Consider the following 12,977-nt stretch of genomic DNA (forward strand, 5'->3'; position numbering starts at 1 on the left):
TACAGCACAGCAAAGAGTCGCAGCACCGTGATGGGTGGTTTTGTAAAGCATAGGATCCTTCATGAAACCACCCTAGGCCTCCCCATCCAGGTCCTCTGTTGTATGACAAAACACAATGTATGTGACAGATTGGATAAAATCTTCGTTGACTGTCCCTGCTCAACTTAAACTGAGTATTTTCTTTTGCCACATGATATCAGTCCCTTGCTGCCAAAAAAAATTTTTGTAATCAGGAAAGAAGAGAAGCCAAGACATGGAGTATTAAGTCATCATTTATAATTCATTTTCTCCAGATCAAAATAATTTTCAGAAACTTGTAGGATTTGCTTGTTTTATATCAGGTTCTTAGTCAGCACTTACATTATACATGCCCACACTTGGAAAAGATTATTTCACCCCATGTCATTATTCTTTTGAGTGTATTCCACTTGATTCTGTAAAACATGAAATATGCCAGAGGAAATACCAAAGGTGAAGATATTGAATGTTGCTAGTGTTACAAAAGATAAATAAGCTGAAAGTGTTGACATGACAGCCTGAGATACCATAACAAGCTGTGGGTTTTCTCCACTCCAAAACTGCTTTCAAGCCTTGGTCTTTTCTACAGCAGGATGGGAGGGTGAGGAAGGGCTGAAATAAAACACTGAATGAAAATAAAGTATTTTTAGCTTTTACCAGCAAACTTTTCAACCCTGATGTGCTTTTCACCTATTCTGCTGCTCAGCAGGGACAGGAGACCCCATGCACCAGTAAGAAAGCATGTCTGCATGTACACTGCCCTCCCCAAAGGCACTCAGAGGATGTGGCTGTGTCAGTCTGGGGGTGCAGAACTCTTCCAGGAGGAAACTGCCAGTGGCTGTCGCCCGGAGGGCAGTGGCCAGTGGATGCTTCTGTCCATGACTCTGCTTTCATTTCCTCTTCTCCCCTTTCATGTCCTCCCCTTCTCTCCCACTCTTACCTGCACCTACTAAAGGTAAATTGAGCTTCATCCTGCCTTTGGGTCCAGTTTATGCAGAAATGGCCACCTCATGTTTTGCAGCTGAGATACATAGAGAGAAAATCACATCTGATTCTTTGGCTGTTCAGAGCGTGGGTCATTTGGGGGGAGCCTTGGAGTCTCGTGCACTCTGCTTTAAGCCTGGATTAATGGCAAGTCAGTGTTCATTTTGGGAGAGGAGGTCAGTATCTGCCTTGGGGGGGCTGATGAAGTTAACCCCCTGTCCTCAGACTCTTCTTTCTGCTTTCATAATCTCAGCCCACCTTGTCCCTGGCCGAGCGCTTGGCAGCTGGTTTTGTCTCTGCAGTTGGTTCTTTCCTCTTCTCTGACGGCTCATTTTTGCTTGGTGCTTCTGCTCTGTCTGTCCCTTGGTCACTATCATCTGTGGCACTGGACATCACCTGCATGGCGGGCACTGACTGAAGGGGCTCGTTGCTCTTCTTCCACCTCCGGGCCCCTGACCATGTATTGAATTCATACATTTTGCCAGTAACTTGCAAGGGAGAAAAGACAACCAATTAAATTCATTCCTGCTTTAGCAGATTAAGAAATAACAATTCTCCTCGGGTTGGGGTTGAAACAAGAAACATGAAGCATCTGAAAAATCAGCTGAGTTGGGGAGGTAGCCCCGAGAGGGAAAGCCTCATTTCCACACGCGAGTGTGGGGACCTGGGCATCGTGGTGCCCTGGGCTCTGCAGTTCAGGGAATAGGAATATTCAAAACATTCCTATTTGAAAAAAAAAAAAAAAAAAAAAGGATTCTTTTATCATCCTATACCTCTACCCAAGTTAAGCTACCATAGGTTAACAGGAACAGTGCAACAAACACATCCATAGTCCTTGGTTGTTAGGACTAACTCTCCCAAAACTTTTGCCTTTGGCCATGCTGAGCAAGGCCATTGTATATGTCTGTGCCTATTTTTTCTGCTACCTGAGGTAGCAGAACCTGCTAGGAGCACAATATGCTATATACGTCTTCCATACCATGTCAGGTCATCTTGGTCGACCCAGGATTTGGAGATCTGGAATCCCCGAGTTTTGACTATATGCAATGCTTCTCCATTTGCACAGCATGCTTTCCTCCAGGCTTGCTGTACGCATTGTCATTCATACAGTGAAATACTATGTATTTTCTGTTTGTGCAAGTACATACTTCCTTCATATATATAAAATATTTTTATTTTGGGTTGTTTAGCACACCTTTCCTTGTTTATGTTTAGCATACCTTTCCTTGTTAGAAAGATTTCTGGCCCTCTTCAGATTTTATGGGTAATTTCTACTTGTACATACTGAAGCAAGTATCCTCTCCTTCAGTTCATTTACTATCTATAGATAGGTGGAAAAATTGCCATGTGTCCAGTGTGTTTGCCTCACAGTCTAAATCATTGTCTCTTGCTAAACAGACAGGAGCTATAGTGGCACTTCTTGTAATTAAACATCATTAATATGAGACAAAAAAAAAAGACCATTACAGGCTGGAAAGAAACTGTGGTTACATGTTACTACGTGTTACGGTTTGTATCAGAATTAATGGTTTCTGACACATTAACACAATTTGAGCAATTAAAGATGAAACTGGATCTCTTTACATGTTATTTTTTCTGACTACTTACAAGGCGGGCATGTTAAAACAGCCCAGATCAGGAAGCAGCTCCTGACTATCCCTCCTAATCATAATCAACAGATGATGTCCTGGGAATTATTAAATCTCATTTCCAAACCACCAACACTTGATCCTCTAGGGTTTGGGATGAGCTGGGGAGGGGAGGGGGGAGGTATGGGGAGCACACATTTCTCTGCTGATACCACAAAGCTGTGTTATAGTTTAATGTTTGTGTCAGGCATGACACAAACACTACAGCTCTGGAGGGCAGTTTGGATGGGCTCAGATATACTTAAGTCTGGTGTGGTCAGGTTTGCTGAGGAAGGGAGCCATCAGCTGTCCTGCAAAAACACTGGGAAGCAGCTCTTGTAGCAGCCTAGAGAACATCCATATATTACAAATGCAGTTACACAGGGAAAAAGCAGGGACTTGGAGCCCATCCCTCCAGATCTCTTTATAAATAGCAGGTGGGCTTGGACCTGGACCAAACCGGCTTTGAACAGCCTTGTGGATGGGCTTAATTGCACAGTAGGGTCCCATTTGTTTGCCCAAATTCTACTGAAGTCCCCATGCCTAGTGTTTCCCATTAGCTCACAGCATCCGACAGCTCCGAGCCAGCTAATAAGAAACACAAGGTACAGGCACTTGGGTGGAAATTTGGCTAGATGAATCCAAGCTTGCCTTCTTCTGGATAATTTTTAGACCTATTGTTTTGGACCTATTTTCAGATCTATTTGTTAAAGACCTATTTTGACTCACTGCCACATTTTACCAGCCCCCCCCTCTCCATACTGGGGCCCTCAGCCATTAGATGCAGGGCTGGGCACCCTAATGCCAGGCCAAGCATCACGGTGTGAGGCTCAGACAGGGGCTGTGGTTCAGGGGAATGAAGTAAGGCAGATCAACTCTTAGAAAAAAGTCATGTTTCTGTAATGAACTCTGCTGCAGAGAACAGTGGCCATCACTTGGGGAAGGGGATAAACGCTACACTTCATGGGTCATACTAGTTTTCCTAGCTTTCACCTTAATTTCACTTTTCACAGCTGGTTAATCAGATATGCTCAGTTAGCATAGCTAGAGCCTGGTGACACACTTGGTAGCTGATGTCACCACAACCGTATCTAAAAGCAAATGGTCTTCCATTTCCTCCCCAACAAGCCATGCTCAAGCCTTAGATAACCAGTAGCAGTGCACTGTTGCTGCAAGGGAAGAGGTCTGTGCAGGGACAAGTAACTCACCCACCTGCCCTGCATCTAGGGAGAGGTTTAAGAGACGAAGTCAGTACATCTGCTGCTACATTAATCTGCTGGCCATTTCCCAGACATGGGAAGGGTGAAACCATGACAGCTCCAGAGCAGGAAGGTTGCAGCAAATTCCTCCTCCCCTCCCACCTTCCTATATCAGATCCATACATTCAGGTTTAGCAGAGGAGTGTGGCCATCGGATGTGTGATTTCAAGGGCCATAAGTATATTCTACCATTAGAAATGTTACTAGGGCACTGTCTTGATTTTCACTATCTGTGTAATATATATTCCATTCTCCTTGGAAACAGCAAACCTGAAATATGAAAAGCAAATGTCAAACCATATTTAAATCAACTAATCCAGTTTGTTTCCAGCCAAATATTCATATCCTCTGCTAATTGCTTTTTATTACCTGGGTCTCTGGCTTCTCCATCAAAGACAGTGTTTAGCTTTGTCATTGTCTGTGAAGAGAGACAAAATGTAAAATTAATCCTGTGAATTAGAAGGAGGAGCAGTGACTTGGAAACGATGACCTACATGGATGGAGGCAGATTTGTATGACCTGCATATTGCATTCCTGTAGGCTGAGTTTAATGAAAATTGGCAACAAAAGCCATTTGTGGTTTAGGGTGTTGTCACTAGATGTTCAAAGGAGAATTAATAAGGTCTGAGTCCACGTGTGTAACCACAAGAGGGTCACCTGCACTCACAGGAGGCTTGGGAATCCCCTCTCTGAAGAGCTTGGGGAGGGAGAGTACACTAATGAAAGTACCTTGCAGCCTTTATGCTATCATGGCTATGAAAAGGAAGGAGCCCCAGAGTCTAGGAGCAAAGAAACATCTATTACAGTGGAAATAAATATGGCATTTTGCTGCAAACAGCTTATCAAGACCACACCCTTTACAGGTGGGTACACTCGTGTACCTTACCGGTTGCACTCAGGCGGGTCAGGGTTAACTGCACAGGTCAGTGGTGTCTGAGCAGCGCAACATTGTCATCAGTGAATCTGGAGCACTTGTCATCCTGCTCCTGCGACTGCAGCAAGTCTCCTTGTCACTGCTCTGGGCACAGCTTCTCTGGCCTCCCATGCACCAGGGCTGCCAGAGAGGCGAGAGAATTTGGCGCTTGGAAGCAAAGGGGACACAGTGCGAGTGAGCACCCCCCACACCCCGTGTTGCCTGCAAATACAGAGGCCAGTTGGGGCACTGAAGTGTTTTGCATTTGGGGGCAATCCTTTTTTCCTTGCCTATCATTTTTATGTTCTCTTTGGAAAACAAACACCTTTCATAGAAAGGGTCCTATGATCATATTGCATGATGGGGCTGGGCAAAACCGGGTTGTGTTTTGAGGCTGGCAGTACTTACTACAACCACTTCTTTCTTCAGTTTCTTCTTTTCTACAGAAAGGAAAATGCGCATTGTAAAGAAACAGATTTTTCTGACAGTGACTGTAGTTGCTAAAGCCAAGATTTCCTCAAACAAATAGACATTCTTGGTGCTCAACTTCTGAGACATCTCAAATGAACCTTATTTCTTTTTAAAGGCTGATCCCTTATACTATTTGAAAAGCGTACTCCTTCATAGTGTTTTGGAGTGAGAATCCACAGTTGTCAATGACTAATCAAAAGTTTAGCCTTGAAAAGTCTTATTTCTTCAGTAATGACTAAATAACAATGGTTTCTTTAACAAATTTCCCTTTCTAAATAAGATGAACAGATATAGAAATTCACCTTTGGGGATATTTGCACTACAAATGTAGATTTTTTTTCCATGCATGTTTGTAGTTGCAAAGCTTGTGCACTTAAGCATGCGCCTGGAGACAAAACAGGGAAGTGCTGCAGATCCAGTCAAGTAGAATTCAGATTGAAGAACAGTTTGGTTATGTGTGAATTTACCACACTATTAACTCATCCCACATGCAAACAAATACAGCAGCAGTGCCACGGGCATCTCGACAGCATGGATTTGTGGATGATACCCAACTAGTTGCTATGATTTCTTCTTGCTTGCTCCTTGCTGATTTGTTTAATGGCCTTTGTTTGGAGAACTGTATGCCTGGCCACCAAAGGGCTTTACATCCAGGCGTGCAATACTCAGAAGTGCTGCAGATGGGTCTCAATGTGAACACTGATGCAAAACCTGTTCTGTCTGGCCTTTGCTGCCCAGCATTTGGGAACCAGTATTTCAGAAAGCACCAAGCATCCACTTTTTGTAAACCAGCCAATGCTGAAATGTCTCAAATTGGGCAACCAAGAGAACAGCTAATTTTGTTGGGTTTTGTTAGTCATGTGTTTTTTGCAAGATGGAGATACTGGTTGAGGAGGGGGAGTTATAAAAGCAGGGTCTTACTGAGCCTGTATGAGCCATGCTTGCTAGCAGAAAGCTAATGGGACTAAAAGGAACAAGACTGCTTAAAAAAACACTTTTTTTTAATGTGCAACTTATACCCCTGCTAAGTTATACAAACCCCTTTAAAAGCACCAATACTTTAAAATAAATCTTCGGGTACATGAAGTAATGGTGTCAAGGGAGCAAATGAAGGGACTGGAGAACAGGGAATTAAAGTGGAGAGGACTCTTGAAGATGCGGTAGAGGGATGGGATTATTTTTTAACAGACAGCATATGAATTGCATGTGAAAAATACAGTAACTCTTTAACATCCATGCCAGAATACCAAGCTAATCTGAATTTGGTTTTTACCTAGTAGTTAGTAGGTTTGAAGACCAAAAGGACCGTGAAATCACTTAGGCAGGCCTCCCATAATCAGCCAGGGTTATTTAATCTCAGTATTCTTGTACTGGGTCAAATTTATTTGTCTAGAAATGGATTTACAAATTTTACATGGAATCGTAAACAAGGTCTTGTTATGAAGTATTAAATATAGAAAAGAGGTACATACCTGGAGCATTTATCCTGTAATGAAAAAAAGATTAAGAGTGTAGTTAACAAATGTCATACTTTTGCCTACATAAAAATATCATGCTTTGTTCTCTTTCATTTGGCAAGAAGGATGTGCTTCCTTGAGTTCTGAGATTTGCTTGATTTGTTTGGTTTCTGGTTTTGCTTTCACTGAAGGCGTGCATCATTTAATGCTGGTCTCAAATAGGAAAACAGCCCTGAGCATTGCTCTAACACCTCTCCAAGAAGGGATGGTATTAAAAAAATAAAGTTTTATTGATGATAGCATGATGTTTTTATATATTCTGGAAAAATGTATTTTCAAATATTGTCATCTCGTTCCATCCTTGGAGGAAGGTCAATTTTTTGGATCTGATGTGCTCAGATAATACCTTTTAAAATATTTGAAAGGTTGTAAATGTTTTTGAAAACATAGAAATTGCTTTTTAATGGGAGAGCCTGGCTCCCAATGAATCACTTGCCCTATTAATAAATAATAATAACAATAGCCAAGCTCTATGCTGCTAGATTCATTTGTCATTTTTATCATAAATTGCTAAATTCCTTGCACACACCATTTGAATTATAATCACAGTCATATATTACCTCTTTACATTTACTACAATTTATAAATTTAGGTCCAAATCCTGAGAATACTTACAGAAATCCTTTTTTTTAAATCCCAGTACACTTAAAGAGCTGCTTATCTTTGTTTTGTGAAGCAAAAAGTCAATTTAGAGGCAGTCTGGCTCCAGCGCGCTGAGCAGGCAGCCAGCAGGGATCTCTGCCTCTTCCCACAATGAACCAGAGCCGGTCCCAGGTGCTTCCGTGGCTTTTGCCAAGCACAAGCACTTAGAGGTACCGCGAAGCTTTATGGGACAGAGCCTTGCAACAGGCTTGGGTAAAACTCCAGGAAATATGCAGAAGTTTTGCCAGAACAAAGAATTTGGCATGACCACCAAGGTTTGGAAAGGACTCTGGGATCTGTAGCTGAGAGGGAGGAAAATGCATCCAGTAACTACCTAGATGGGAGCTCCCTTGGAGTGGGAGCCAAATGCAAACCAAAATCGTTTGTATTTTTGGTCAGCACGGTCAGGCACAGACTCTGACCGCGCCTCACGAGCATAGCTGCCTTTAGAGGTCATAACTGTTAATTCTACTATTACCTTCAGCTAATGCTAATGTTAGTAAATCCATGAAAAAAAAAATGCCATGCATATTTTTCCTTGATTTCATATTGTTAATACCAAATATCACTGTAGCTGGTAATAGCATTTACTACAGCAAAGGGCATACTGCTATAAAATATTCACAGTGTAAATTTCATTACGGTTGAAAGGCCTGAGTTATCTCTGTCACTGCCGGGTGCTGCTGGGTATTTCCTAAGCATGGTGTTTGGGAGGACTCACAGAGACACGCTGTCTGCTTTGCCTGCCGGAGGGCAGCGAGTGCGGACCCACGTCGCCAACAGGAACCCCAGGTAGCCCAGCAGTCCGAGGAGCAGCAAACTGCCGAGGGTGATGACAAACGGCACGTACCATGCTGATTCAGAGTAGAGGTTTTCCCTTTTTGTCACAACAGTGAAGCCAGGCTTTTAAAACAAGATAGGAAAAGTTCCTCAAGGCTGCATACTTATAAGGTTACTGACACCAAACAGAACCTTTCATCTGGTTGAATTTCTGCACTTGAAGCACCTGGCCCAAGCTTGCCCTGGGGCTCTGCAGATGATGGGCAGAAGGAGATAGTGTCTGCTGGAGACAGTGATTCATTCCAGGTACCTACCTGCTGACTGCCAAGGCAGCTCAGATGACTGAGATTGACCACCAAGCTCCTGGGGCAACCAAAGGCAGGTGAAATGAAGCCCACCCACAATGCAAAAAGAATGTTCCAGATCATGTTTCAATGTCTTATATTAAAACAAGCATGCCATGGTGGGGTGTAAAAGCCTCTGGTTGCCTGAGAAGCTGCAAGCGCACTGTTGGAGGGTGAGCAAGTTCAGGGAATACTGCCATTACTGAGATAATGGTTTCTTGTTACCTAAGGCAAAACTGGAAGTAGGTCATCTTCACTGCAGTGATCATTCAGCCCACTTCGTAAGAGGAGTTGAACCCCGAGGAATTGGGTTATTGTATAAAAATAAATGAAACTCCTTTTTTTCCCTGTGACTTGTTCCAAGAAGGGAAAACCACACTTCCTGAGCAGTTGCGATCTCCCACATCTTCCCAAGTGCCAGGAGACATGTCTCTGAGTTGGCACATCACTTGGTGCTACCAACTCATTCATTAAGGTCCCGTCATGAAACTACCCTCACACAGATCAGAAATTACTCATTTGCTCTACCTGGGTCATTGCTTAGTGTGGTACTATTAGTTTTGATTGTCTACTGAAGTTTTCATTTAATTTTCTGTAAGACATTTGTAATAACATTGTGTATCAAATTTAGTAGAGTATCTATTTCTTTCCTGTTTAAGGATATCTTTAAAATAACCTATTTAGCTTTGCAAAAAAAGGTACATCCAATCCTTAGAGAAACGATCAGATAATCTCAGGATCACCACCACCACTCCATCCTCACTGGGACTGAAGCCACAAGTGACTTTTTATGACAGAGTTTCTTTTCTACACTACCAGCCTTCCAACATCTGATTCATCAAGTTGCTGCACTGAACACATATAAGGAGCAGTGATGGAAGAAGTTGCTGTAATGGAAGTGCTCTTCTGGAAAATAGACTGAAAGTGGAAGGCTGGTATCTCTGGGGAGGCAGATTTAACACTGTGGTATGTGGTCTAGACTGTTTGTATTTGTGGTAAAGCACAGGAAAGAAATACAGAATAAGTTTTGTTATTCAGTTTAACTTTTCATTTCCACATCAAGTAGGGGGAGAAGAAGGCTGTGAAAAAACCATTTATTCCTTCCCAACAGAGCATTAGATAATAACAGGGTTATTAATCAGTCTGCAAGTTTGGATTTAAGCATAGCAAAGCATCCAGACTTGCATGTGCTGTTTGCAGGATCCTCTGGTTCTGGCTCAGCTACCAGTAGCCCCTAGAAGATCCAGACCATTTTACAGTGAATAGCTCTTTTACCCCTTCACGGGCATACCCATATTTTCATTCCTGAATGCAAGAGAGAAAAGGGTAATGCCATCTGCAGGCAGGCAGAAAATGGATGGACTCTGGATGACGAAGAGATGGTGCAGCAAGGGATGAAGGCTGTGACCGCCACAAGGATGGGGAGAGAGTGATCTGTACCCTCAGACTGTGCCACTTCTGCAGGCAGGACAAAAGCAAGCTCTCCTCACGTCCTGCACCATCCTGACGGAAATCAGCTCCAAAATGAAACTGGTGAGCCAGAGCTTGTCTGGGATGGCTGCGTGGAGTAGACTGTGTTGCTGGGACACAGGCCCACAGCTCCACAGGCTGTGCAAGGCCAGATCCCACCCTGGCTGCCAAGAGCTGTGCAGGCTTCCCCAGCTCATCTATGGACTACCATGTGGTCAGGGAGCTCAGGAAAGACCCCACCGCTCTGGATCTGCTGTCTGAAACCTGCTGAAGCCTCAGCGACACAGTGAGGGCTGTGCACAGCTGCTTCAGCTCCTGACAGGCAGCTCGAAGTTTTACATGGTGGTGACCTCAAGGGTGGAAAAAAGCCCCTTCCAAGTGATAAAGATTTCGTCTTGTTGTTTTTGCCTATTTCAACTTTGGTAGCCACAGATTAATGTGGTCCACTCCTAAAGAAGCACATAGAAGTGCAAGGCAGCTGGGGGAGTGAATAGCTATGAATAAAAAAAGAGGTAGTGCAAAATGCATGAGGTAATTTTAAGGTTCCAGGCAAAGGTTAACCCCTGCTCTTTCCTTATTAATAAAGCTGCCAAATCTTTAACTTTCCAGTTGCATGGTAATGGCAGCATGCCGAGTCCTTTGGCTACTTGCCCTTTTTGTTTTAGAAACTAAGATAGAAAACATATGTTATGACTCTGTACCTGGGACTAATCCTTTATGACACTAAGCATATCAACCACCTTTGGCTTCAATGTAAGAGCATGGGGCTCAGTACTTCCCAGGACTGGACCCACTGCAGGTTTGTGTTTTCCCTTTGCATACATATACCCTCTTTTCTTCACTCCTATGGAGATTAGTCCATAAAAGAAATGCAGAACTGGACATAAATTTCGGTGAACTTACCGTGGTGGTAATGACAGTAGTTGGGTTTGGGATAACTCTGATGCTTAAAGTCACTGTTCCAGTTTTAATTAGGTGTGTAATTTTGTCCCTGGCAGGTAATAAATTGTCATCTGTTATATAGACGCGCAGTCTGTAAATCCAGTTTTTATCAAGTCCGCTCTCATAGTCAAACCTTGATGCAAGAATCAGCCGAGATGTGTTGGAGCCAGCACTTGGTGAAAAGGTGAAATGATTGTTCATGTTGCCTGCAGAAAACCAACACCAAAACGCCAAAAAAAATTTACTTTAATCCCACATTAAAGTCAATGCATGGAACAAGCAAAAAGATCGGTTTCTGCTGATGACTTGTTATGGATCACTATACACCTGTGCAGTGAAATATCATTAACAAGAATGGTTCCTGGATCTTCCTGATACCATATAAAATAATTTAAACCAATACAGTTATAAAAGCATTAAAATATAGAATAAGACCATCTAAGGGGACACAGCTGAGAGGAGGCTGTGGAAACACTTTGGAGTCATAGGGCACACAAGAGTTCACCTGAATGACTTGTCCTTACAGCCTGGAGAGCACCCAGAAGCAGCAGCACCCAGCCGGGGTGAGGACCCTGTGCTGTTGCAGGGCTCATTCCGCTAATGGGGAGTCCCTGGAGTGGCCCCTAGACCACATGGACACCAGCAGTGTCTTCAGAGGCCCCTTCAGCCCCCCACTATGGCTTCTCCCTCTGCCCAGAGGCAGAGGCCTTTGAAAAGGTCCCCCAGAAGAGAGCTGATGACTCAGGGACATTAATTGCCTCCAGGGCTTTGTCTTCACTGTGGGGGCAGAGAGGGGTGTTCAGTAATGCTAGCTCTACAGCCCTCATTTTCTCTTTGTATAGCGGGAGATCTGCTAGCAGCCTGGGCTGCAGGTAGACCAGCCCCAGCTGTTAGGTTCTTGACAGACCACACATACAAGAGATCAGAGCCATGAAAAGGCACCAAATGTGCTTTGGTTTTGCTCTTGTTGCTCCATAGAGCTCCAGAGTTGAAGTGACCCTGAAGGCCATGTCTATTGTACAACACAAAACAGGCCATGGGCTGCTCTGTGGCTCAGAGGCCAACTGCATGACACAGCTCACGTCTGTACAGCCAAAACTGGACCTGTGGTCAGACCCTGATTTACTAATACAAACACAGACTTTATATGTGTTTGTGTATAAATACCACTGCTGCAGAGCTTCTCTGTGGCATTAAGGGGCTGCAATAGGATGGAGGTTCTCTCTTTTTACACTCACAGCTTTTTACTGGCACCTGGACAATCCTCTCCCTCCTTCTCAGCAGTCATCTCAGCAATGAAAAAAGGAGTTTCCCCGAGAGAGTGAGTTCCCTTTTGTCCTGGTTTAACCAGGATAGGGTTAAGTTTCCCCAGCAGAGGGGGGGAGCTCTAGCCGGGTTATTCAGATACCATGCGGACGTCACATCCTGGCAGGTCACATTTTCCTGGCGTGGGAGCGCGGTGCACTCGTGGGTTTGTACATCGTGCTTCAAACTGCTGTATTTGGTAGCTATTTTGCTCTGTTCATTGCTGTCACTATTACTGTTATTGTTATTGCTGTTGCTTGTTGTGTTGCTATTGCATTGTTGTATTAAACCTGTCCTTATTTCAGTCTTGGGGCTTTGTATTTCACTCCCTTTGTGGGGGAGGGGCAGCGGCCGCGTGGTCTCAGACCCCGGCAGGGGCTAAACCACCACACCTTTTCTGTGAAGCCACATGTCATCCCATACCTCTGCAGTTCTCCAAGTGGATGCAGCTGATTACTGGGTTCAAACACACACTCTTAAGATCGGGTTTTAATGCATACAGCATGGACCTAGCACATGCAGCTTTGCTCAGTTGTTTTGAACTGTGTACCAGCATCTAAATGTGAGATATGCAGAGTAACAGAACCTACCATCATTTCTCAAGATTTACTCAGCTGTAACTGGAAGGAAGATTTGACCCTACATACGATTCCAGCTCATTCTTCTGAAGTCCTTGTCAACTGTGTAATGAATTGCCAATTAAT

General features: G+C 43.7%; 1 protein-coding gene across 1 annotated transcript in view; it reads right to left on the minus strand.

The window, feature by feature from the left end:
• Positions 1 to 261: 261 nt before the first annotated feature.
• CDHR3 (cadherin related family member 3) overlaps positions 262 to 12,977 on the minus strand; it is a 64,212-nt gene continuing 51,496 nt past the window's right edge. Inside the window, exons 14-19 of the mRNA XM_074827804.1 lie at positions 10,930 to 11,174; positions 8,154 to 8,335; positions 6,746 to 6,759; positions 5,211 to 5,242; positions 4,259 to 4,307; positions 262 to 1,490 (exon numbers count right to left, since the gene is read on the minus strand). Coding sequence (XP_074683905.1) covers positions 1,252 to 1,490; positions 4,259 to 4,307; positions 5,211 to 5,242; positions 6,746 to 6,759; positions 8,154 to 8,335; positions 10,930 to 11,174 — 761 coding nt within the window. The 3' untranslated portion in view covers positions 262 to 1,251. The remainder of the gene's footprint in view (positions 1,491 to 4,258; positions 4,308 to 5,210; positions 5,243 to 6,745; positions 6,760 to 8,153; positions 8,336 to 10,929; positions 11,175 to 12,977) is intronic.

The sequence above is a fragment of the Strix aluco genome, chromosome 5 (assembly GCF_031877795.1).
Source record: "Strix aluco isolate bStrAlu1 chromosome 5, bStrAlu1.hap1, whole genome shotgun sequence".
Lineage (NCBI taxonomy): Eukaryota > Metazoa > Chordata > Aves > Strigiformes > Strigidae > Strix > Strix aluco.